Below are 23,018 nucleotides of genomic sequence, written 5' to 3'. Positions count from 1 at the left end.
TCCCTTATGCCCACTGATCCATTCCCATTCCCCTGGTCACACACCCTCTGCATGGCCTGGGGTGTCACTTTGGGTGTGTTTCTAGTCTGTGATAGAAGGATGAGGCACTGTTTCTTAAGGGTTTGACAGAGCTTCTTGAGAACATACAGCAAACAAGGGCCCAAGTGGGAGCCCTGAGACCCTGGAAATCCTACTCCAGGATTACACAGCCCCCCACCTTGAGATACTATTTAATGTGAAGCCAGAAAGAAGCCACCACACAGTTTTCTTTTATAAAAATTTATCAAAAGAATCCTTTGAGGTTTGCTTTTTTTGTGACAGGGTCTCCTTGTAGCCCCAGCTGGCCTGGAACTCACTATGTAGACCAGGTTGGCCTTGATCCACCTGCCTCTGCCTCCCAAGTGCTGTTATTAAAGATATGCATCATCACACCTGGCTCACTTGTGTTTTTAAGGGGCTTGGTTTAGCAAGTAAAAGACTGAAAGACTATTAAAACAATGTATTCTTTTTAAACCAAGCAAGCAGAACCTAAATTACATAAACTCTTTGTTACTCTAGGTTAAGCTGATTTTAGGCCATATCCTTACCTGCCCTGTAAGTCCCCCAAGAGAAGTAAACCTCACCTCTGGAAGTCAGTAGTTGGTAAATACCAACAGGCAGGCTCTGACCTAAAAGCAGTCTTTGTGGTGTGACCACACAATTCAGTAACCAACCACACAACCTTTTCTTTTCTTATTTTTGAGAGGCTTCACTGTATAGCCCTTGGCTGGCCTCTAACTCGTAGAGATCTGCCTGCCTCAGCCTCCCAAATGCTGGAATGCTGGGACTAAAGACCTGTGCACAATACCAGCCTTCTTTCTGTGTTTTTGAAGATAAGTTTCTCTATGTAGCTCTGGACGGCCTTGAACTTTTGATCTTCCTGCCACAACCTTCTGAGTTCCTAGGATTACAGAGCTGATCCACTATGGTTTTAACCAAGACACTTGTATAAAGGTGGAAGAACACTATTAATTACTTGAGAATAAAACAGTAAAATCTGAAAAGCCAAGCATAGTGGTACAGCTGTAGTCCCAGCTACTCAGGAGGCTCAGAAAGGAGAATCATTTGAGCTCAAGAGTTTGAGGCCAGCCTTGGCAACACACGGTCCCTTTACCCTCCCATAATTGCTCTATGACACATGTCCCAGTGAAAAGGCAGTATGGGAAGCTATATTGTCTGGTGTGCCCTGCCCCCTTGATGTCAGGAAAGTTGACTGGCACAAGCACCCTGGGATCTATTGGTTAGCACCATTGAGAAGTGAAGTCTAGAGCTGGTTATGTTGTCATGTTCTATCCCCCAATCACTAGGGGCTCATGCATGCTAGCAAGTGCTTTAGCATTGAGCTCTATCCCTGGCCTTCTTTCACTTTTTGGGACAGGATCTTTCTTACTGGCCTTAAATTGACTGTGTAGCCTATGCAGGCCTTGAACTTGTGACCTGAGTCAGCCTACCAAGTTTCTGGGATCATAGGCCTGGGCCACCAGGCTGGCCTAGAGCTGGGCTTCCTAGGCTTTCTCCTTTCATGGGACACTTTAACCACACAGCAAACACAATAGCTGAGATGAAATTTCAATGGGTATTAAGTCTCTGGTTGAGCCTCTCTTCCTAACAATTCTAGGTTGTACAGGCATGAAGCTCCAAGAACTGTGTGTTGATCTATTGCATATGTCTCCCCAGGGGGGCTAATTTTTTGGAGGATTCTGGGCCAGCTGCTGTTCCCATTCAACTTCAACCAACTTGTACAGCTCCATGGTAGCTTGGGCATCTTCCACAGAGGAATGTCCACTTTTTCCAGCCTAAAGAGGAGAAAAGTATGAAGCCACAAGAACTATTTCTTCTCTTCTGAGCCAACTCTAGACCACCCTTCCACCCTGCCCCCTTATTTCTTCTGCAGTTTGTGAGCTGCAGTAAGAATTCTGCCGAGGCCCTAAGACTCAGCATGTCAGAGGTTTGACTCCCAGGAAACCTGCTCAATCCTTTCTGAGGCAGGGTGTATGTCTAATTATTCAGATTCTGCAGAAACAGGACATTTCAGATTAAAGACAGGCCTTCTGAATCTACCTTCCTTAACTGCTCTCCCTATGAAGTGCCCATAGCTTCCTATTCAGTGGTCCTTGCATCTCTGCTCTTTTAGACCGTAACTATTGCCTGTTCTCTTCCTCTCCTATGGTACCATTTGGGACAGCTCATGAGACTACTGGGCCCAAGCTTGGAGTTCTGCAACCAAAGGCCTTTTGGGTCAGGTCCTAGAGATGCAGTAATAAGAGCCTCTACCAACCCAAGCTGTGTGTGTGTTGGAGGCACTTGGAGAGACATTACCTGGATGTCCCGGTCCAGCAGCTTCTTGGTGAGATGCTTCAGTGACATTGTGACATTCTCTGGGCAGCTGGCCTTCCGGTTGAGGAGTGGTATTTGGGAGGTATCCCGAGTGAGGGACTTGGGGTGAAAGTACTGTAGGGCTTTGAAGTCATTGTGGATGGCATGCCCCACCACTATCTTCCCTGAGAGGATCCTCAAGATCTGGAATGGGAGTGGAAGGAGGTAGTGAGAAGGGACACTTGAAGGTGGAGCTCTTCTATCCTTAAGATTCATCATGGCCATCGGAGCCTCAGCTGGTTTTCACCAACTGCCCATGTGTCCCATCCTTTTAAAAAAATTGCTAAAAATATTGTATTTGCAGGGTATGGTGGCGCACGCCTTTAATCCCAGCATTTGGGAGGCAGAGGCAGGCGGATCTCTCTGAGTTTGAGGCCAGCCTGCTCTAAGTAGTGAGTTCCAAATCAACTGGGGCTACAGGGAGACTCTCTCAAAAAGATTAAAAAAAAAAAAAAAATTATATTTAAGGACAGGTATTAGTTGTCACGTGGGTGCTGGGAACCAAACCTGGGTCCTCTGCAAGAGCAGCCAGTGCTCTTAATCACTGAGCCATCTCTCCAGCCCCCACTTGTCCCATCCTTGAAATGCCACCTTCCACAAGTGTTCTTCTTCCTTGAAATCCACCTCTTCTCCACAAAAGTAACTTTCATGTGCAATCCCGCTTAGAGCTATGGCACCAAAGGCCCCTTTCACTCTTATGAACTTCCCTCCCAACAACTGTCTTCAGTCTTTTTATTTTTCTTTCCCCAGTTCTGAAAACAGAACTCAGGGCAATGTGCATGCCAAGCAAACGGTCTACCACTGAGCTGTATCCCAGTCTCTTCCTTCAGTCTTCAATGTAACATGCATTAAAAATGCTAGTCATGGGGCTAGAGAGATGGCTCAGCATAAGAGCAATTGCTCTTGCAAAGGATCTGAGTTCACTCTCAGTATCCACATAGGGTGGCTCACAACCACCTATGAGAATCGACTTCAACAAGTTATTCTCTGACCTCCACGTGCATGTCATCATGCACCTCTCTCTACCCCCCAAAAATAAACAAATGCAAAAAATATTAAGAAATGATAAAGTAAACTGAGAATCATGTATAGTCTAAAGCTTCAGGAGGGGCTGTGGCAGTTCTGCTCACTAGACTCAAAACCAAGTAACTTTACCATTTTATGATCTTGGAAGTTTGGGGACATAGGTTCTAAAGGCCATACCCAAAATGGGAATGTGAACAGCAAAAGTCCTGCATTGCTTCCCAAGGGGACCTACTCAGTGACTCATATGGACTCATCTTAATTTCAGAACCCTACCCTAAGCAAGGTAGAAAGGCTTTACGATGAAAACCAGATAGAAGTCAAAATAAATCATAAATCTTTTAAGTTCCTTTTGTCAGATATTTTGTCATAACCAGAAAAGTAACGGACTCATGCTTTAAAACCCTTGAATGTTTGTTTTTTAAAAATTTTTTAAAAATTACTATTTTTTTAAAATAATAAGCATGTTTTTATTTCTCCCGTAACTTTTTTTTTTTTTGGTCTTTTTTGAGACAAGGTCTCTCTGTAGCCCCAGCTGTCCTGGAACTCACTATGTAGACCAGGCTGGCCTTGAACTCACAGAGATCCACCTGCCTCTGCCTCCCTAGTACTGGGATTAAAGGCATGTGCCACCACGCCCGGCTCTCCCATAACTTTTAAAAGGTGAACATCCTGTGATTTAGTGAGGGTCTTCCAAGTAACTTCTTCATCGGGCCTTAGTTCCCATTTAAACAGCATGTTCTTATTCCAGAAGGCAGTTAGTTTTTTATTATTCCTTTTGTCTAGATAACAGCCAATGACAAATCCCATAGGGACAAGTATATGAACCCAGTAGTCAAGCACAAGCTGAAGCAATTCTGTCATGACTGTGGCCCGGGCTGACCCGCATCCAAGGGCAGTGGCAGAGAGCAGGGCCTCCTTAATTATTTTTATTTTATGTGTATGAGTGTGTTGCCTGCATGTATGTGAGTGCACCAGTGTCGTGCAATGCCTTGGAGGTCAGAAGAGGGCTTCAGATTCCCCTGGGACTGGAGTTAAGGATGGTTTGTAGCTGCCATGTGGGTGCTGGGAATCGAACCCGGGTTCTCTGCAAGAGCAGTCAGTGCTCTTAACCACTGAGCCATCTCTCCAGCCGCCCCTCCCCCAATGGTTTTAAAGTCCACTCAACAAAGTATTCAGTTGTTCCTGGCTACACCTGTAGTCTTCTACCCAACTTCACCTTCATCCTCTTTTTTTTTCCTCCCAGTAGCGCCAGCTGGTCTGGAACTCACTCTGTAGACCAGGCTGGCTTTGAACTCAGAGACCTGCCTGCCTCTGCCTCCTGAGTGCAGGGATTAAAGGCATGCACCACCACAGCCTGCTTCACCTTCATCCCGAATGCCCCAAAACACAGCCCTCATTGAAGTTGGGACCATTTGCAGTCAGACCCATCCCAGCTTCTGCCTCTTCCAAGCCTTTGCTCAATTGTGCCCCTATGCACATACTATCCTTCACAACTTCCTGCCAAGTCTCCTTAATGTCTAGCCACTTTATCTCCTCCAACAGCATTATAAAGAATTAAAGCATTCTGGCATTATAAAGAATCTTGGGAGAGTCTGGGGATCTGGCTCAATTGGTAGAGTGCTTGCCTAGTTATGAATGAGCTTTAGGTTCCACCCCCCAGCACTGTGTAAATCAGGTGTGCCTATAATCACAGCATGCAGAAAGTAGAGGCAGAAGGATCAAAAGCTCAAGGTCATCGTTGGCTATAAAGTGAGTCTGAGGTCAGCCTGGGATACATATCCAAAAAAGACCCTCTGCAAAAGAAAATTCTGTATATAGAGAAAGCAAAGAATGTGAATCTCAAATGGCAAAGTAAGCCAAGGGTGCCCTCTGGTGGCCTCCCAAGACCAGCTTGGCTCCTCTCATTCTTCCTTCACTTCTCTCACTTTGCCCCTCTGTTCTTCTTTACTGTGCTCTAGCACAGGGCTAGAATAAGTAGGTTTGTTCAGTGAGTGAAGAGAACCTCCTTATGAGCCCCATGTCCTACTACAGGCCATGTGGACGCCCCTCCCAATACAACTGACCTCTGCCCCAAGCTACTTTCACACTTGCCGCTCAGCCCACTCCTATCACCAGCTGGCTGTTCTCCAGGTATCTTCCCAGTTCTCAGATCAACTCCACTAGAGACCTAAAATGGTTTCATCTCTTGTACTTTCCTGATTTTCACTACTCCTGTAGATGGTTAATCTTGTCAATCTCTGGGCAGGTCTGTGAGGGAGTTTCTAGATTGGGTTAATTAAGGCAGAAGACCCACTCTAAATCTAGGTGGCACCATTCCTGGGCTGGGAGAAAAAGAAAAAAGAGAAAGGAGCAGCACTATTCCCGTTTCTGCACTATGGGTGCACTATGACCAGCTACCTTTCTCCAGCCTCCATGCCATGCCTTCCTTGCCATGGACTCTCAAACTGTGAGCCAGAATAAACCCTTCCTTCCTTAAGCTACTTTTGCCAGGTATTTTGTGACAGGAATAAGTAATACAGAAGACTGGTAATGAGTGGTGATGCTGTGGTTCTTAGGCCTTTGGCACTGGCTTTGGGGAGGAATATAGGAGTCTATAGCTTGGGGCTAGAGAAGCCCTAGAATACTGTACACAGAGCTCAATGAGCTGTCTGATATCTTGGAAGATCAGAACACAGAGAGAAATGCCAACAAGTTTGGCTCAAGTTTCAGATGGAACGCTACAGAGAGCCAGGTTACAGGCCATTTTGTGTTACACACTGGCAAAGAATCTCACTGTATTCTGCCTGAGACCTTGAAAATGAATTAAAAAGTAATAAACCAGTATGTTTGGCAGACAATATTTAAGACAAGGTAATATTCAGTCTATGTCAAGGCTACTGCTCACTATTCGTATCTAGGTCTACACTGGGCATGAAGTGGAACATAAAGATATAAAAATGTAGTTTGTAGGGAAAGGAACAAAAGTTCAAAGGTGCAAGCTAGGTGGGTATGAAAGATTAGTCCCATTAAAGATTAGCCTCAGCTGGGCACACCTTTAATCCCAGGATTTGGGAGGCAGAGGCAGGCAGATCTCTACAAATTTGAGGCCAGCCTGGTCTACATAGGCAAGTTCCAGGCCAGCTGGGGCTACAGGAGACCCTGTCTTCGAAAAAAAAAAAAAAAAAACACACCAAAAAAAGAAGAAAAATGCAAGAGTAAGGGGTTGCTGGGAGTGGTGGCACACATCTGTAATCCCAGTACTTGGGAGGCGGAGGCAGGTAGATCTCTGCAAGGGCAGAGAGCTACCTAAGGTCCTGCAGTTCAGATGATTTCATCCCAAGTACCAGATCCTGGACATGCAACTTGGAGGTCTGGTGTTTGCCCTGCTGGGTTTCAGTCTTGCTTTGGTCCAGTCTTTCCTTGCTATGTCTCCATGTGTCCCTTTTAGAATGGGAATACATACTCTGCCATTGTATATTGGAAGAATGTAACTTTGTGTGCAAGCACAAGAGTGTGCCTATGTGTGTTTACATATAAGGAAGAACGGGGCTGATGCTGAGTGTCTTCCTCTATTGCTCACCATCTTATTTTTTGAGATAGGGTTTTTCATTGAACCTAGAGCTTGCCATTTTGGCTAGGCAGGCTGGCTGGCTAGCAAGCCCCCAGGATTTGCCTGTTTCCACCCTTCAGTACTGAGGTTATAAATGTGTACCAACATGTCCAGTTTTTATGTGGGTTCTGTGGCAGCAAGTACTTCATACATTGAGCTACATAGTTCTAAACTTGATTTTTGATGTTATGGAAGTTCACAGTGAAGAGATTGCCTAAGTGTCAGAGGAGGCTCTGTTAAAATTTTGAACAGTGTTAGAACTAAAAAACTATGGAGACTTTTGCCTGGCGTGGTGGCACACACCTTTAGTCCCGCACTCTGAAGGCAGAGGCAGGCCTCTGGATCTCTCTGAGTTCAAGATCATCTGGTCTAAAGAGTAAATTCCAGGCCAGCTGGGGGCTACAGGGAGATCCTGTCTCAAACCCCCCCCCCACCGCCTGCAAAAAAGTAAAGACTATGGAGACTTTTGAAGTTGGTCCAAATGCATGAATGCATTTGGCATTATGAGATGGCCATGAGTCTATGGTGACCAAGGATGGAAGGTTAGGACTTAAAAGTGCTATGTTTGGGTGTCAAGTTGATGGTTAACAGTACTGAGGTTATAAATGTGTACCAACATGTCCAGTTTTTATGTGGGTTCTGTGGCAGCAAGTACTTCATACATTGAGCTACATAGTTCTAAACTTGATTTTTGATGTTATGGAAGTTCACAGTGAAGAGATTGCCTAAGTGTCAGAGGAGGCTCTGTTAAAATTTTGAACAGTGTTAGAACTAAAAAACTATGGAGACTTTTGCCTGGCGTGGTGGCACACACCTTTAGTCCCGCACTCTGAAGGCAGAGGCAGGCCTCTGGATCTCTCTGAGTTCAAGATCATCTGGTCTAAAGAGTAAATTCCAGGCCAGCTGGGGGCTACAGGGAGATCCTGTCTCAAACCCCCCCCCCACCGCCTGCAAAAAAGTAAAGACTATGGAGACTTTTGAAGTTGGTCCAAATGCATGAATGCATTTGGCATTATGAGATGGCCATGAGTCTATGGTGACCAAGGATGGAAGGTTAGGACTTAAAAGTGCTATGTTTGGGTGTCAAGTTGATGGTTAATATCATCAACTTGTCAAGATGGATGTACCATTACCTAGAAGACAAATCTCTGTGTATGTGAGAGTGTTACTAGATTAACTAGGGGAGTGGTGGCATCCACCTTAAATGTGAGTGACACCATTCCACTGGTTGGCGTTCTAGACTGAATAAAATGCAGCTAGCAGAGCACCAGCTTTCATCTCTCCGCTTCCTGACGGCTGACTAGATGCTTCACACTCTTGCTGTCATGATTTCTGTACCATGATGAAATGCATCCTTAAACTGAACCAAATTAATCATAAATCCTTAAGTTCCTTTTGTCAGGTATTTTGTCATAACAAGAAAGTTAGTGATTCAGGAAGCCTCCTTACCTACCTCCCTGCCATTATCTTGTCCCATGTTCCTTACCTGACCACGAGCAATCTTAAAGGGTGTAGCATTCACCATGTGGCTCTTGCGGATGCCACTCCATCTGGTCCTATAGTCCACGATATAGCAGGGGGGAAGGATGTACTCATCATAAAGCACATCACCATTGTAGTTGACAACACTGCATCGAGCCAAAGAACTAACACGCCCCTTGGGTCCTGTGCCCACCATCTCACAATCAATTGCCACCATCTTCCCTGGCAATGTATGGGATGCTCTAGGGCACTTATTCTCTGCCTGAGCTTGCATGGAAGTCTGTGTAGCATTCTTCTGAGAGCGTTTCTTCTTAGGGCCCTTCTTCTTGTGGCTTTTAATCTTTGGGAGGGCACTCTGAAACTCTCCTAGCAAATCAATTTTAGCCACAACAGAATCAGTCTTCTTTGAAGGGGCAGGAGTCAGCCAAGACACTGTTGTTCTCTTGTCTGGGGACTGCTCTGACCCTCTACTGGAGGCAGCCACCTTCTTCTTTGGGCATGGAAGATTCTTCCGAGCTCCATCCACTCTGGGAGTTTCCCCTTTCTTTAGAGGTTCTGAGTGCAACTTAGACACTTTGGCAGGGGGTTGATTCTTTTTTTTCAGAAACCCTTTCTTTTCCAAGAGGCGCCGCTTCTTGACAAAACTTTGATGTTTGGCATTTCCTTCAAATGTCTTTTTTGGAGGTTCCCCAAAATCCAAATTCAGGAGTATGGTAGACATGAGGGCAGTGGATGGTGGAGAGCAGCTGGGAAGAGTGGCTTACAGATGGAAGGATGACAAACAATTTATTCTCTGCAAAATCCCACGGTCCAATATGTGGAGGTCTGCAATTAGCCCTGGGGACAAAAGTGATCCTGGTACCTGCACCCATAGGCCTGGGAGGTGGGGATAAGGCTAACTTCTGTAAGACTTAAGATGAAAGACACCAGAACAAACCCCCAGATACAGGAGGAATGGAACTGTATGGTAAAGTAATTCTGGTGCAAGCCTAAAGCCCCACAATTCACCCACTGGATGGCGTTAGGAGGATCCTTCCCCTCTCCAGGTCTGTGTCATTTATAAAATAAAGGTGCTAAGGCTGGGGGATGTAGCTCAGTGGTGAAGTTAAAAGAAGGGGCTGGAGGACCCACCGAATTCGAACTCAGCCGGGTCTACGAAGCTCAAACAGGTGACCTCTGCAATCAGCATAAAACATAGAGCATAGTGCGTTCGATAGCTGTGAGGGGGTACGGAACAGATGTTCCCTGGATTACTCAGGCATCCGTAGCCTGATCCCTGGAACGAAGATGGAATGCAAATCCTGGCACCCGTCTCCCTCGGCTCCACGTGGGGGCAATCTCCACACCAATCTTACCCATCCCCTCAAGCAATAACTTGACACACCAGGAGATGAATGTGGGGGCAGGGGGACGGGGGCTCGAGAATCCAGGTGGGTCTCCTGGGCCAGCACTCTACCGGTCCACGTGCCGTTCCTGCACACCCACACACCTACCTCCTAGTCCTAGCGCCCTAGGATCTCAAGCGTCCGGAACCGGATGAGGAAACCGGTACGATCGGCCAGAGGCCGGGAGGACTGCGTATTGGAACGAGCAGGCGGCCGGCGCGCACGCGCCCTCAGCGCGCCGGCTTCGGGCGGCGAGGCCAGCGATTCAGAGTGCGTGTGCAGCGGCAGCACCGGGGGCAGGGGCAGAGCCCCTGGAGGCACAACTCGAAGATGGTAGGTCCCGGAAAGCGGAACCGCGGCCCTACTTCCGTAACGGAGGGCGGGACCTGTAGTTGACCGCGCTAGACTGAGCCTGTGCGGGGCGCGCCTTTGTGACGTCACAGCCTTGCCACACACGTCTGCCTCGCGTAGGCCTTGGCTCTCTATGGGACTTCCTGGCGTGTGACGTGTGGCGGGTCCGTCTCATGATTTCACCTTGAACACGGCTTCCGGTGAAGATTCCATGGAGATCGGTGTCGGAAGTCTTGCTTCACATAGGGCCTTCAGAGCTGAGCACGGCTTGGTCACGCCCTCGTGGTACCCATCCAGGGTTTCGCCGCTTCTCGCTCCCAGCCTCTCCAGCCGGGCGCTCAGGATGCCGGGCGTCTCCGCCCGTGGCCTCTCTATCGAGGAGAGGAAGCAGCTGGCTGTGAACCTCATCCGCGTCCTGGAGCGCTACCGCTCCATCCTAGATGCCTACATCATCGTGAGGCCACAGGATTGTGGGCGGGGTGCTTCTGGTCATGTGGGTTGGCTAGGACCACGGGGAAAATCTGGAGACAGCTTGAGTTTCAGTCTGTACAAAGCTTAAGACTGGGGGGATTCCCTCTTCCCCCCACTTCTCTCAATATCTAAATTATTTTCTAACTTCCTTTAAAACCAGCGTAAGAAAGTGTAGGGACATTTTGACCATTCTGTAATTTCCTTTGGACTTTCCTAGGAACATACGAGGTGTTCTGGAGCATACATGTTCAGGTTTTGAGGAAATTTCTGGTTTTGTGTTACAGTGAGCCATTCAGCTTTGGAAGCAGACCGAATTGAACTAGAATCTTTTAAAAATATATTTATTGGGGTCGGGCGTGGTGGCGCACGCCTTTTGTCCCAGCAGTCGGGAGGCAGAGGCAGGCGGATCTCTGTGAGTTCCAGGACAGCTGGGGCTACAGGGGAGACCCTGTCTCAAAAAAGACCAAAGGGGGGGAGGAAATATATATATAATATATATATAAATTTTATGTGTATGAGTATAGGTGCCTGCATGTGTACAAGTGCCCCTGGAGGTCAGAAGAAGGCATCAAATCCCCTGGAACTGGAGTTAAGGACGGTTGTTAGCTGCCTTGTGGGTGCTGGGAATCCAACCCGGCACTGCTCTGCAAGAGCAGTCAGTACTTTTAACTGCTGAAGCCATATCTCCAGCCTCTGAACTAGAGTCTTGCTTCTACTCTTTTTGAGACGGGGTCTCCCTGTAGTCCCAGCTGTCCTGGAACTCACTATGTAGACCAGGCTGGCCTCAAACTCAGAGATCCGCCTGCCTCTGCCTCCCTGGGATTAAAGGCGTGCGCCACCACGCCCGGCTTCTTATACCTTTTTAAACTATAAAATGGACCCGTATAAAGCCTGGCGGATTATTAATGAGAAAAAATGAGATAATGTGTCAGTGACACCACTATCTGTTGAACTGGTCAGGCCTCAAACCCAGAAGCCAGCCTTGATTGAGCTCTTTCATTGATCCACAGTCCAATCCTTCAATGAGAACTCTTGACTCTGCCTTCAGAATACATCCCAAATTCATCCATTTATCTTTATCCAGAGGCTTTATTTGTATATACTTTGGCCCCTCCCCAACCAGTGCTTCTCTGACCAGCCAAATTGGGTTGTTCCCTCTTTCTCTCCCTCCCTGAAGGAAATATTTGAGTATTTGCTCTTGCTTGTATTTTCTTTATGTGACTGGTTCCCACTCATTATTCAAGTCTCAGCTTGAAGTGTCAACTCCTCACACGATTTTCCCCCATCATCTTATTTAAAATAATTGCCCATTGATTTTATGAGTCTTTTACCTGCATGTATGTAAGTGCACCCATGTTGTGCAGTGCCTGTGGAGGCCAGAATACAACATTGGGTCCCCAGAACTGGAGTTACAGAGGGTCATTAGGTGCTATGTGGGTGCTGGGAAATGAACCCTTGTCCATTGCAAGAGCAGCCAGTGCTCCTAACCACTAAGCAACCCCCCATCTCGATTTCTGTTGTTTCTAACTGTTTCACTGTTGTAATCCCCGATTTAGAATACAGCTTGGTGTATGACCAAAATGAAGCCCCAGAATTTTAAGATGAACAAATGAATGAGTAAAAATACACAACTGTCTGGCACATAAAATAGCAGGTATCTAAACAGTAATGCGTTAATGCTGTGTGCCAGTTTCTGTGATAGTGCCAGGGACACGTGAAAAGTGCACTGTCTCTATTTGCAAGAAATTGAATGGAGAAAACACAAAATGAAAAGTGCATCCAGAATGTAGTCTGTAGCACCTGGGCACTAGGGGAGGCTGGGTTGAACTTGAGGGCTGACACAGATGAGCAGGAGGTACCTGCTGGTGGCAACTGGTGGTCTTACGGGGTACCAGTGCTGGAAAGCGGTAGGTGTTGAGATGGAGAGTTGAGATGGGGCTGGGGAGAATGAGAATGATAGTAGTATAGTCCTGCTGACTGCTTGTCTCCTCCTACAGGAATTTTTCACAGACAGCCTGTGGGGCACACTCCCCCGCTCATGGCAAGAAGCACTGGATGGACTAAGCTCACCACAGCTGGCTACCCTGCTGTTGGGGATGCCCAAGGAAGGAGAGGTAGTCAGGTATGGGTTAAAGGGGCTAGAGCACTCAGCTACATATTGAGCTTTTGTCTTGACAGTCTCACAAGGTCTTTCTGAGCCTTTGGGTTATAAGCTGGTGCATTTAGGATGTGATTGTGGGCTATTCACTGGCAATCTGGGCTGGACTATCTCAGGTACAGGTCCGTGTGGCCACTTACTCTACTGGCCCTGAAGTCCACAGCCTGTGCCCTTGCCTTCACCCGGACACCTGGCTTTCAGACCCCCTCAGAGTTCCTGGAGAACCCCAGCCAGAGCTCCCGATTGACAGCTCCTTTTCGGAAACATGTCAAACCCAAGAAACAGCATGAGATCCGGAGACTGGGAGAGGTGAGACAACTGGAAGCTAGACTCTGTCTGGAACCCAGAAATCCTAAAGACTGTGAGTTACAAAGATGAGTGACCCTTACTGCACACACAGGAACCAGAGGCCTTAGAAATTCCCTTTGCCACCTGGCTCCTTTACTCTCTTTATGGGTATTTGCTCCAGGAGTCAAGAGCCAATGCCAGGAGACCTTGGTCCCTTCTCTTTCAGTTGGTGAAGAAGCTGAGTGACCTCACTGGCTGCACTCAGGTTGTGGATGTGGGCTCAGGCCAGGTGAGCCGGATTCCTAATGTACATACTGTCTTTTTGAGTCATAAGAATAGTTGGAAGTTGTGTTAACAGGCCTGAGGCCCAGGTAGCCAGGTACTGAGAAATAGTGGGATCAGGCAGGGCAGAAATTTGGGGTCTGGGACCCAGATGTCTAGATCACTAGTAGGGTGATTGGATAGGGCACTGAACGGGGCTGTGTCCTCCCTCGTGACTCCAGGGCCATCTCTCCCGATTCATGTCTCTGGGGCTGGGGCTGGTAGTGAAGAGCCTTGAAGGGGATCAGACACTGGTAGAGAGAGCCCAGCGTCTGGACCAAGAACTGTTGCAGGCTCTGGACAAAATGGAGAAGAGGCACCCAAAGGTAAACTGCCTGGAACAGGGCCTGCTCAGCTGGAACTGAGAATGAAATTCAGCTTCCAGTTTTGAGTTTCTCAGCTTAAAATGGTCTCTAATTCTGCTGTTTTTTTGACCCTTTCCCCAAAGCATTCCCACATATCCTTTTTAAAAATTTTGTATGTATTCATGTATTGCCTGCATGTAAGTGCACCCATGTCATGCAATGCCTGTGGAAGACAGAAGAGGGCATCGGATTCCCTGGAACTGGAGTTATGGACAGTTGTTAGCTGTCATGTGGGTGCTGGGATTCAAACCCAGGTCTTCTGTAAGAACAGCCACTGCTGTTAACTGCTGAGCCAACTCCCTAGCCTAGCCCTACAACCCCACATTTCAAAGGCACTAATTACAAAGTGCTTTCCACTTCAGTGTGTTCTCAGAGTAAACTATGATGTGGCCAGATGGGTGTTATTATTTGCTGTGCTGGGGATGGGATCCCATTGCCTTGCACATGTTAGGCAAGTGCTATGCCACTGACCTACATCCTTACCCCTCAGTCAGGTATTAGACTTGTTACCACTAAGAAAACTGGGAGGAACTGGGATATAGCACCAGTGGCTGAGCACTTCCATAGCATGCCTGAAGCTCTGGGTTCTGTCCTCAGCATCACCAAAAGAAAAAGGAAAACAGCTAGGCATGTATGATGGTGCATGCCTATAATCCCAGCCCTGGGGAGGCATAGACAAGATAGCCACAAATTTGCCAGCCTGGTCTACATGGTGAACTCAACATCAGACAGGACTGTCCTGTCTCACCACCCTCTCCCCAAAAGAAAAAGAATCTGAGGGGCTGGAGAGATGACTAGCTGGTTAAGAGCACTAGCTGTTCTTGCAGAGGACCCAGGTTCAGTTTCTAGCACCCACATGGTGGCTAACAATCAATGGTAACTCCAGTTCCAAGGGGATCTGACTCCATCTTCTGGCCTCCTCAGGCACGGCATGCACATGGTACACTTACATGCATGCAAGCAAAACACTCAGACACATAAAAGTAGATATTTTAATATAAAAAAAGAAAAATGGGGGCTGGAGAGATGGCTCAGTGGTTAAGAACACTGACTGTTCTTACAGAAGACCCGGGTTTGAATCCCAGCACCCATATGGCAGCTAACAACTGTTAACTCCAGTTCCAGGGGATCCGACAACCTCTTCTGTTTTCCGCGGGCATTGCACAACACGGGTGCAATTACCTTCACGCAGGCAATACACGCATACACATAAAATAAATTATTTTTTAAAAACAAATAAGCCGGGTGTGGTGGCACACGCCTTTAATCCCAGCACTTGGGAGGCAAAGGCAGGCAGATCTTTGTGAGTTCAAGGCCAGCCTGGTCTACATAAGTGAGTTCCAGGACAGCTGGAGCTACAGAGAGACCCTGTCTCAAAAAGACCAAAAAAAAATGAAAAATGATCTGAGAAATTAAAAGATCTAGAGTCTGTAATGAGGGAGAGACTTTTTCCTATGTCCTGGTCCTGGTTCAGTCTGTCCTGTGCCTAGTTTTACTCTCATGTAGCAGAGGACAGACCGTTTCCCGTGGCCTGAGGATAACAACTGAATGCATCTGCCTTTGTCCTTTTCCCTCTCCACAGGTGGTCCAGAGAGGCCCTCGCCATTCTCCCCACCACGTGGTTCAGTGGGTCAGTCCCACGGCCCTGTGTGAGGAGCTTCTGCTTCCTCTGGAGGATCCAGGACAGAGTGGCACCCGCCTGCTACTCACAGGCCTTCATGCTTGTGGGGATCTGAGTGTTGCCTTGCTACGACACTTCTGCTGCTGTCCTGAGGTGGTAGCCCTGGCCTCAGTGGGTTGCTGCTACATGAAACTCAATGACCCTGGCAGCTACCCACTGAGTCAGTGGGTTGCTGGGCTGCCTAGCCATGAATTGCCTTACAGGCTCCGGGAGGGGGCCTGCCATGCCCTAGAGGAATATGCTGAGAGGCTACAGAAAGCAGGCCCCGGTCTGCAAACCCACTGCTTCCGTGCAGCGCTGGAGACAGTTATCAGAAATGCCTGCCCTGAGCTCCGGAGGCCTGGCGTGCAAGGAATCCCCAGGGTCAATGAACTCAAGATTGAAGAGTGAGGTTGGGGGAGGTCTGCCCCACCATCCCCACTTGTTAGCACAGGCAAAGAAATGCTCAGAGGAGTAGCATTGAATTCTCTAACAAGAGCAACTTCTCCAAATTTCTCTAAAAGTTGGTCTCCTGGGGCTAGGGATGTAACCTGGTAGAATACTTGCCTAGCATGCATGAAGCCTAGGTTTCATTCCTAACATTGCATGAATTAAGCATGGTGGCACACACCTATAACCCTGGTGCCAGGGAGATGAAGGCAGAAGGTTCAAGGTCATCCTAAGTTCCTTTTTAATGGAAATTAATGATTTCCAAATCCAGGGCTTATGCTAAGTGGTAAGCAAGTGTTTGTACCACTGCCATCAATCCAGTACAGTTTCTAAACTAAAAATATGGCTAAATAATTGTACAGGATGAAAATAAATTTGGGATTGCTATTAAAAAGCTCACAGCCAGGGAAACAACTCATTTAAATCGAATGCTAAACTGTCGGCACATTCCTGTAACCCTTGCACTCCTCCTCTGGCATCAAGGCAGGAGGATTGCGTCAATTTTACCATTTTGAGGGCATCCTGCATTCAAATCAAAACAAAATCTTAAGCCATGCACTGTGGTCTGCTTTGGGGAGCTGAAACAGGAGGGTCACTTGTACTCAGAAATATAGGGCTAGCCTGGGCAGCACAGACCATGTCTGTTAAAAACGTTAACTGCTTATGAAAGTATCAAATCAAGCAAAGTAGGAATCAGATTAGGAACAAGGAAAGTTTAAGTGGGAGGTAGAGGTTCGTAAAACTAAACTGTGCTGTGTGGCTGATCCCACAGATATGTGCAGCAAGGGTTACAGCGAGTGGGGCTAGACCCCCAGCTGCCGCTGAATCTAGCTGCCCTCCGGGCCCAGCAGGCCCAAGAGAACCGTGTGGTGGCCTTTTTTAGTCTGGCCCTCCTGCTAGCCCCATTGGTGGAGACACTCATTCTGCTGGACCGGCTACTCTATCTTCAGGAGCAAGGTGAGGAGGCTAAAGTTTTGGGGTTCTTTGGGTCCTACCCTATCAGCTGAGTCTGGCTCATCACCTGTTGGGTGGGGAATTGTTAACAAAAGCAGATTCCTGGCAGTGCCTCCCAAGGCTGTTTTTTGTTTTTGAGACAGGGTCTCCCTGTAGCCTCAGCTGGCCTGATCTCACAAGAGGTCTGCATGCCTATCCTTCCAGTGCTGGGATTAAAAGTCTGCATTACCATGCCCACTGCCTCTGCCTCCCGAGTGCTGGGATTAAAGGTGTGCTCCACCATGCCCGGCCTGGCTTTTTTTGTTGTTTAAAGATTTATTTTATGACATGTGTGCCACATTCCCTCAAAGACCAGAAGGCATTGGATCCCCTAGGAGTTACACATAGTTATGGGCGGCTGGATGTGGGTGTTGGGAACTGAACATTGGTCCTCTGGAAGAACAGCAAGTGCTCTTACCTGCTGAGCCATTTCTCCATCTCCACTGAGGCAGGTTTTAAGCAAGCATCCTAGGCACTTAGAAAGCACAAGGGGCTACCTCAGTCTAGTGCCTCTGCAGTCTTCCCCCATGGGAAAAGGAACTGTGTTCCAGGTTAAGCAGGGAGAGGCTGGGAAGGTTGAACTCCCTTTTCCATTCTGATTAGCCCTGTCTTCCTCCTAGGCTTCTATGCTGAGCTCTTGCCCATCTTCAGCCCTGAACTCTCTCCCAGAAACCTGGTTCTGGTGGCTACCAAGACACCCCTGGGTCAGGCCTTCTCTGCTCTCGAGTCTGAAGACAGCTGACTGTCACTCCACCTGAGAAAACCAGGTGCCAGTGAGGCTAAGTACATCTCAGTGGTTTAGAGTGCCTTGCATCCTGCTGGGATCCTGGCTCCCTGCAAACTTCAAGTTCATACTTTTTCTCTCCCTTCAAATCTAATGTAATATGTGATTTTAATTTATTAAAACTTGTAAGAATTTAGTCCTGTTTCTCTTAGGTAAAAGGGCACATGTCCACTGCCCTTCTGGCAGGCAGCCTGTGCAGCAGCTGCTGTTACTCAGGAATTTCTTCAGGGGGACTTTCTCCCCTGTTTCCATCCCAAAACATGAAGGACCTGCCCTTGGGAAGACTACTATCCACATCCAGCTCTGTCCCAACAGGAGGAAATCAGGTGCACCCTGCCTCAGCTCCCAGAAAAGCAATGTGCTGGGGAACGAGAAGAGAGGCATGGACAGACAGCATCTGCACTCAGGGCTCTTTATTGGTGTCTGAGGAAAAGAAGGGCCTCTACCTTCAAGGTGACCACTGGACAAACAGAAGCCAGACTTTTAGGCTCAATACCAGTAGACTTTCTTGTGTCTCCGGGTCTCCTGGATCCCCATTGCCTCCATTACCTCTTCTTCCAGGGTCTTTAGCCGAGGCACATAAGTTCTTTCTAAAGCATCTTCCACTGATGTGTCCTTGGGGCCATCTGTTGACCCAAAGCAAAGGAGATGATGAGAGGATATGCCAGGTTTTTTTGGTGGGGGGAGTGCTAGAGATGGAACCCATGGCTTTGTACATCCTAGGCAAGTGTCCTACCACTAAGCTATATTCTACCAACTTGTCTTAACATCTTTTCACCCCCCCTCTTACCCCTATCCTCTTCCCAGCCTCACCGATCCATGTTTCAGGAATGATGCCATCTGCTCTGGGAAATTCGGGTTTAGGGATAATTCTTCCAGATCTTGTGGAGACTCGAACCCGCTCTCCTGCCTCAGTAAATCTCCATTCAACCTCAGTGGGTTTCCTGGTGGATAGAAATAGTGAGCCTGGCCTGCCAGTGGTTGAAAACACCAGTTACCACTTTGTTTCTCAGTATATCAGGATTACAGAGAATTGTGAATTGTCTATAAGAGACAGACACCTGGACTTTGAGACTACCCAACCCACCATTCTCATTGGATAAATGGGATGTCTACTGTGGCTCCACCCACCCAATACTTGTGGACACATAGTTAAAAGGCCCCTGACCCTCTGAGGCACTTGTGCTTGCCTGTCCACAGGGTCCACTAGCTTGACCTGGTAGTGGAGCAAGGGGGCTTCGCTAGGGATCATGGTCCCTCGGTGATCCTTGGTCTTGCCAATGTAGCGGTAATGCTGTCCAAAAGAAGGGGGTATGAGAAAGCAAGAGTGGGAAGGTGGCTTGCCCACTACTGCTTAGCATATTCAAACTAAAAAGTGGAAGAGTCAGCGACATAACCGGCTCCTCAGCCAGATGAGGAAGACTTCTGAGGCCCCTATCTTCTCTCTACTTACAGTGTTTAACCCCTCCAGGACAACCCAGTTCCGCTGTCGGATGACTTGGACCACTTTGCCCTGCTTCCCAGCATCCTTGCCTTCTAAGATTTCCACCTGTAGAACAATAGGAGGATGAGGGAGGGAAACCCTTGCCCACAAGCCTCCCTGTCCCTCTGTCCTGAGATTCTTACCATGTCTCCACAGAATAGGTGCCAGTCTTCATCAGAAATGGGTTCTACCACCACAGGGCGCCGCCTTCTCCACGGGGGATTCTTCCTCTTGTCTGCCAAGGAGCCTGGACTGCTCATCCCATAGCGGTAGTTGGGAGGCAGAGTGGCTTTGCATGCTAAGGCCAGCAGGGCAGAGAGACGCATGGCTAGATGCTGTGAGAAATCTTACCAGTTGCTCAATGGGCTTTGTTTCATTGAATCCTCTCACAAGTTATCTTCACTCTACAGATAAAGACAAAGAGTTAAGTAACTTACCCATGGTCAAAAAGCTATTAATGGGGAGATGGGGAGTGAGGATCAGTATTCAAACCCACATATATGACTTCAAAGTAAAGAAGTCATTGAGGCCAGGGGCCATGCCTGTCTAGCTCCTTGGATCTAGCACATCCCAGGAGAGCTTGGCACAAAAGATACAAGATGATGATTAACTGAAGAGCAGCTAGGAAGAAGGCAGGAACAAAGCACTGGCACAGGGCCAGGCAAGCAAGCCATCACATGGCAAAATGAGCAGAGTGGCAGAGGTAAGAATAGAGGGGAGGGTAAAGAGAGGGCAGATGTAAGTATCGTCAAACTAAACTGTATGGGAATTGCAAAATTCATAAAAAGCAAAAAAAAAAAAAAAAAGAATGTTCCTATTCTCAGGTAGGAAATACCCCTCCCTAAGGTAGCTTTTTATCTAATTAAGGACAAAAAGCTTAAGGTTATTGTGTGCTAGAAGACCCCCAGTTTTGGATAGCAGATTAAATTAATGGGTTAGTGGGTTAGTAAAAGAATTGTCAAAAATAAGTGCTTTTAAAGCCAGGTGTGGTGGCATATGCCTTTAATCCCAGCACTCCGGAGGCAGAGGCAGGTGGATCTCTCTGTGAGTTCAAGGCCAGCCTGGTCTACTTAGCAAGTTCCAGATCAGCTGTGGCTACAGGGAGACCCTGTCTCAAAAAGACCAAAAAAAAAGGTGCTTTTGAGCCAGACCTCCCAGCTACTTGAGAGGCTAAGGCTGAGGCAGAAGGATCACAAATTCAAGGCACGTCTCCAACTTAGTGAGAATCTGTCTTACAAAGTACAGAGAGCCAGGTGTGGTGGGGCACACCTTTAATCCCAGTACTCCAGAGGCAGAGGCAGGCAGATCTGCATGAGATCAAGGTCATCCTGGTCTACACAATGAGTTCCAGGCCAACTGGGGCTACAGGGAGACCCTGTCTCATAATGACAAAAAAAAAAAAAGAGAGGAACAAGGTGTGGTGCACACCTATAATGCCAGCACTTGGTAGGTAGGGACAAGAAGATTACAAGGGGGGCTGGAGAAATAGCTGAGTGGTTGAGGGCACTGGCTGTTGCAGAGGACCCAGGTTCAATTCCCAGCACCCATGTGGTAGCTAACAAAGTCCAGTTTCAGGGGATCTGACTCTCTGGCCTCTGTAGACATTGCTTGCATACATACGTATCAAACATGAATACATACTAAAATAAGTTTAAGGCTACACTGGGCTACAGAGGGACCTGTCTTTTTTTAAAAAAAAAAAAAAAAAAAAAAAAGGAATGCTATGGCACACACCTTTAATCCAGGCACTCAGGCAGATCTCTTTAAGTTCCAGGCTAGCCTGATCTACACAGTGAGTTGCAGGTCAGCAAAGGCTACATAGTGAAACCCTGTCTCAATGAATGAAATGGTGAGTGTGCTGGCTTAGGTCTTGGGAGGCAGAAGCAGCAAGATTGCTGTGGGCTTGAGACCAGCTTTGGCTACATAGTAAGTTTGAGGTTAGTCTAAGCTACAATGTGACACTACCTCAAAAATTATGGGGCTGAAAGATGACTCAATGGTTAGGAGCACTGGCTGCTCTTGCAGAGGACCTGGGTTCAATTCCCAGCACCCACATGGTGGCTAACCATCCGTAGCTCCAGTTCCAGGAGAATCTGAAGCCCTCTTCTGACATCTGTGGGCATTGTACAACATGGGTGCACTTACATACTTGCAGGCAATACATTCATACACAGAAAAATAATAAAAAATACATATATTTTTAAAAGTATAAAGGGGTTCAATGTAGAATGCTAGCCTAGCATGCATGAAGTTTTCTGAGCAGTTGTACCGGCTAGGTGCCATGCTGAGAGCTTTCCTAGTGCATCTCATGTAAGCCTAAATGTCCTGACAGCAATGAAGAAGTCACACTAATCTTGTTGGGGTGGGGGGGTTGTGTTATGTGTGTGGTGCTTGTGATCATATGTGAAGCTCTGAGTTTGGGGAAAAGGCCCAATGTTTTCAACTAATGCCAAGGGCTTAGATATTCCTATTCAGATTCAACAAATGACTACTGAGCATCACTACCTGACAAGCTGAAAATTTCAATATAACTTGCATTTGGTCTTCACAGTATCCAGGAAGAAATGAAAGTATCATTAAAAATATGTTAGGACAGTTAACCAGGTACATTTAAGATTCCTTTTACTGACAAGGAAACCTGACCCAATGACTTGCACTCTCCTAGTTCAAGCCAACTGACTTCAAGAAATCCGTAGGGGCTGAAAAGGTGGCTCTTCTGAAGAGGTGGTTAAGAGCACTTGTTTCTCCAGAGGACTGGGGTTAGATTCAGAGCACCCACATGAAAGCGTCCCATCCCTGCCTTCGCAGGCACTACCCATATAACGGCATACAGGCAGTCAACACAGGCATCAAAACACTTGTACAAATTTAAAAAAAAAAAAAAATTTTTTTTAAATCCCTAAATCATGCCGGACGTGGTGGTACAGACCTTTAATCCCAACACTTGGGAGGCAGAGGCAGGGGGCTTTGTGTGAGTTCAAGGCCAGCCTGGTCTACATAGTGAGTTCCAGGACAGGTGGGACTACAGGGAGACCCTGTCTCAAAAAGATCGAACACAAATAAATGACTTAACACTCCAACTCAACACACTTGAAAAGCAACAGCAAACAAAACCCAAACCCTGCAGACAAGAAGAAATAAAAGAATGACTTAGAATGAGTATGTATACATATGGGTAGGGTAGGGTTGTAGGTTCATTTCTTAAAAGTACTCAAACTGGGGGTACAGACCTTTAATCCCAACACTTGGGAGGCAGAGGCAGGCGGGTCTTTGTGAGTTCAAGGCCAGCCTGGTCTACATAGTGAGTTCCAGGACAGGTGGGACTACAGGGAGACCCTGTCTCAAAAAGACCAAAACACAAAACAAAACAATCCCTAAATCTCTGCTTTGGGAGACGGAAGGCTGGGGCATGCCATACCCTCTTCATCGTTCCCTGTTCCCTTGACAATATGGAGGCTGGTGTTGCTTCTGCGCTGGGTCTTGTCTTTTCTGAGCAAGCCAGCCCCTTAGGTTACGTCTGCCCTCAGGCTACCGCTCCAAGACTTCCCGTGTTAGACTCACCCAGGGTGCGGACCTAGAATCCTAGCACGCCTCACCAGGCCCCTCCAATCTTCCAGTAAAGAGAAACCTGGGGAGGTGACTCTCTCTCCCACCTCTTGATGCGCTCCCGACCCGGCGGCCCCAGAGTGGCGAGCAGCCTCACCTTTCCCACCCTCCACATGTGAGCGTTGAACCCCGGTAGCCTTCGCCCATTGGGTTTCTGGGAGATGTAGTCTAATTGTAGAGCGGACGCTCTA

The 23,018-nt window shown here is 47.6% G+C and overlaps 4 protein-coding genes across 9 annotated transcripts; 1 reads left to right on the top strand and 3 right to left on the bottom strand.

Moving 5' to 3' along the window:
- Positions 1-863: 863 nt before the first annotated feature.
- Positions 864-9,267, bottom strand: Isg20l2 (interferon stimulated exonuclease gene 20 like 2). The gene is made up of 3 exons (XM_029556612.1): positions 8,517-9,267; positions 2,359-2,559; positions 864-1,835 (listed from the first exon to the last, which is right to left on the bottom strand). The coding sequence occupies exons 1-3, from the start codon at positions 9,231-9,233 to the stop codon at positions 1,722-1,724; spliced, it is 1,032 nt and encodes a 343-aa protein (XP_029412472.1). The 5' UTR covers positions 9,234-9,267; the 3' UTR covers positions 864-1,721.
- LOC115067797 (NADH dehydrogenase [ubiquinone] 1 beta subcomplex subunit 1-like) lies at positions 3,998-6,568 on the bottom strand. The gene has a single exon (XM_029556623.1). It carries the CDS (start codon positions 4,300-4,302, stop codon positions 4,015-4,017), a length of 288 nt encoding a protein of 95 aa, XP_029412483.1. The 5' UTR covers positions 4,303-6,568; the 3' UTR covers positions 3,998-4,014.
- Positions 9,268-10,103: 836 nt separating the features above from the next.
- Rrnad1 (ribosomal RNA adenine dimethylase domain containing 1) lies at positions 10,104-17,874 on the top strand. 5 transcript variants are annotated; one of them, XM_029556601.1, is made up of 8 exons: positions 10,104-10,230; positions 12,717-12,841; positions 12,994-13,186; positions 13,392-13,454; positions 13,669-13,812; positions 15,434-15,918; positions 16,734-16,918; positions 17,575-17,874. In XM_029556601.1, the coding sequence occupies exons 1-8, from the start codon at positions 10,228-10,230 to the stop codon at positions 17,694-17,696; spliced, it is 1,320 nt and encodes a 439-aa protein (XP_029412461.1). In that variant the 5' UTR covers positions 10,104-10,227; the 3' UTR covers positions 17,697-17,874. The 5 variants fall into 5 exon arrangements, with proteins under 5 accessions (XP_029412461.1, XP_008851611.1, XP_008851620.1 ...); XM_008853389.3 differs by lacking the exon at positions 10,104-10,230 and adding an exon at positions 10,438-10,702; XM_029556600.1 differs by lacking the exon at positions 10,104-10,230 and adding an exon at positions 12,380-12,626.
- A 262-nt stretch (positions 17,875-18,136) lies between these two features.
- Mrpl24 (mitochondrial ribosomal protein L24) lies at positions 18,137-23,018 on the bottom strand. Of its 2 annotated transcripts, none has more exons than XM_008853348.3 (6): positions 22,925-23,018; positions 19,365-19,625; positions 19,192-19,287; positions 18,929-19,032; positions 18,552-18,682; positions 18,137-18,364 (listed from the first exon to the last, which is right to left on the bottom strand). In XM_008853348.3, the coding sequence occupies exons 2-6, from the start codon at positions 19,545-19,547 to the stop codon at positions 18,228-18,230; spliced, it is 651 nt and encodes a 216-aa protein (XP_008851570.1). In that variant the 5' UTR covers positions 19,548-19,625; positions 22,925-23,018; the 3' UTR covers positions 18,137-18,227. The 2 variants fall into 2 exon arrangements, with proteins under 2 accessions (XP_008851570.1, XP_008851566.1); XM_008853344.2 differs by lacking the exon at positions 22,925-23,018 and adding an exon at positions 22,783-22,918.

Source organism: Nannospalax galili, unplaced genomic scaffold, assembly GCF_000622305.1.
Source record: "Nannospalax galili isolate Female #2095 unplaced genomic scaffold, S.galili_v1.0 scaffold591, whole genome shotgun sequence".
In the NCBI taxonomy this organism is placed as follows: Eukaryota; Metazoa; Chordata; class Mammalia; order Rodentia; family Spalacidae; genus Nannospalax; species Nannospalax galili.
This window is presented reverse-complemented; position numbering and strand designations above follow the sequence as displayed.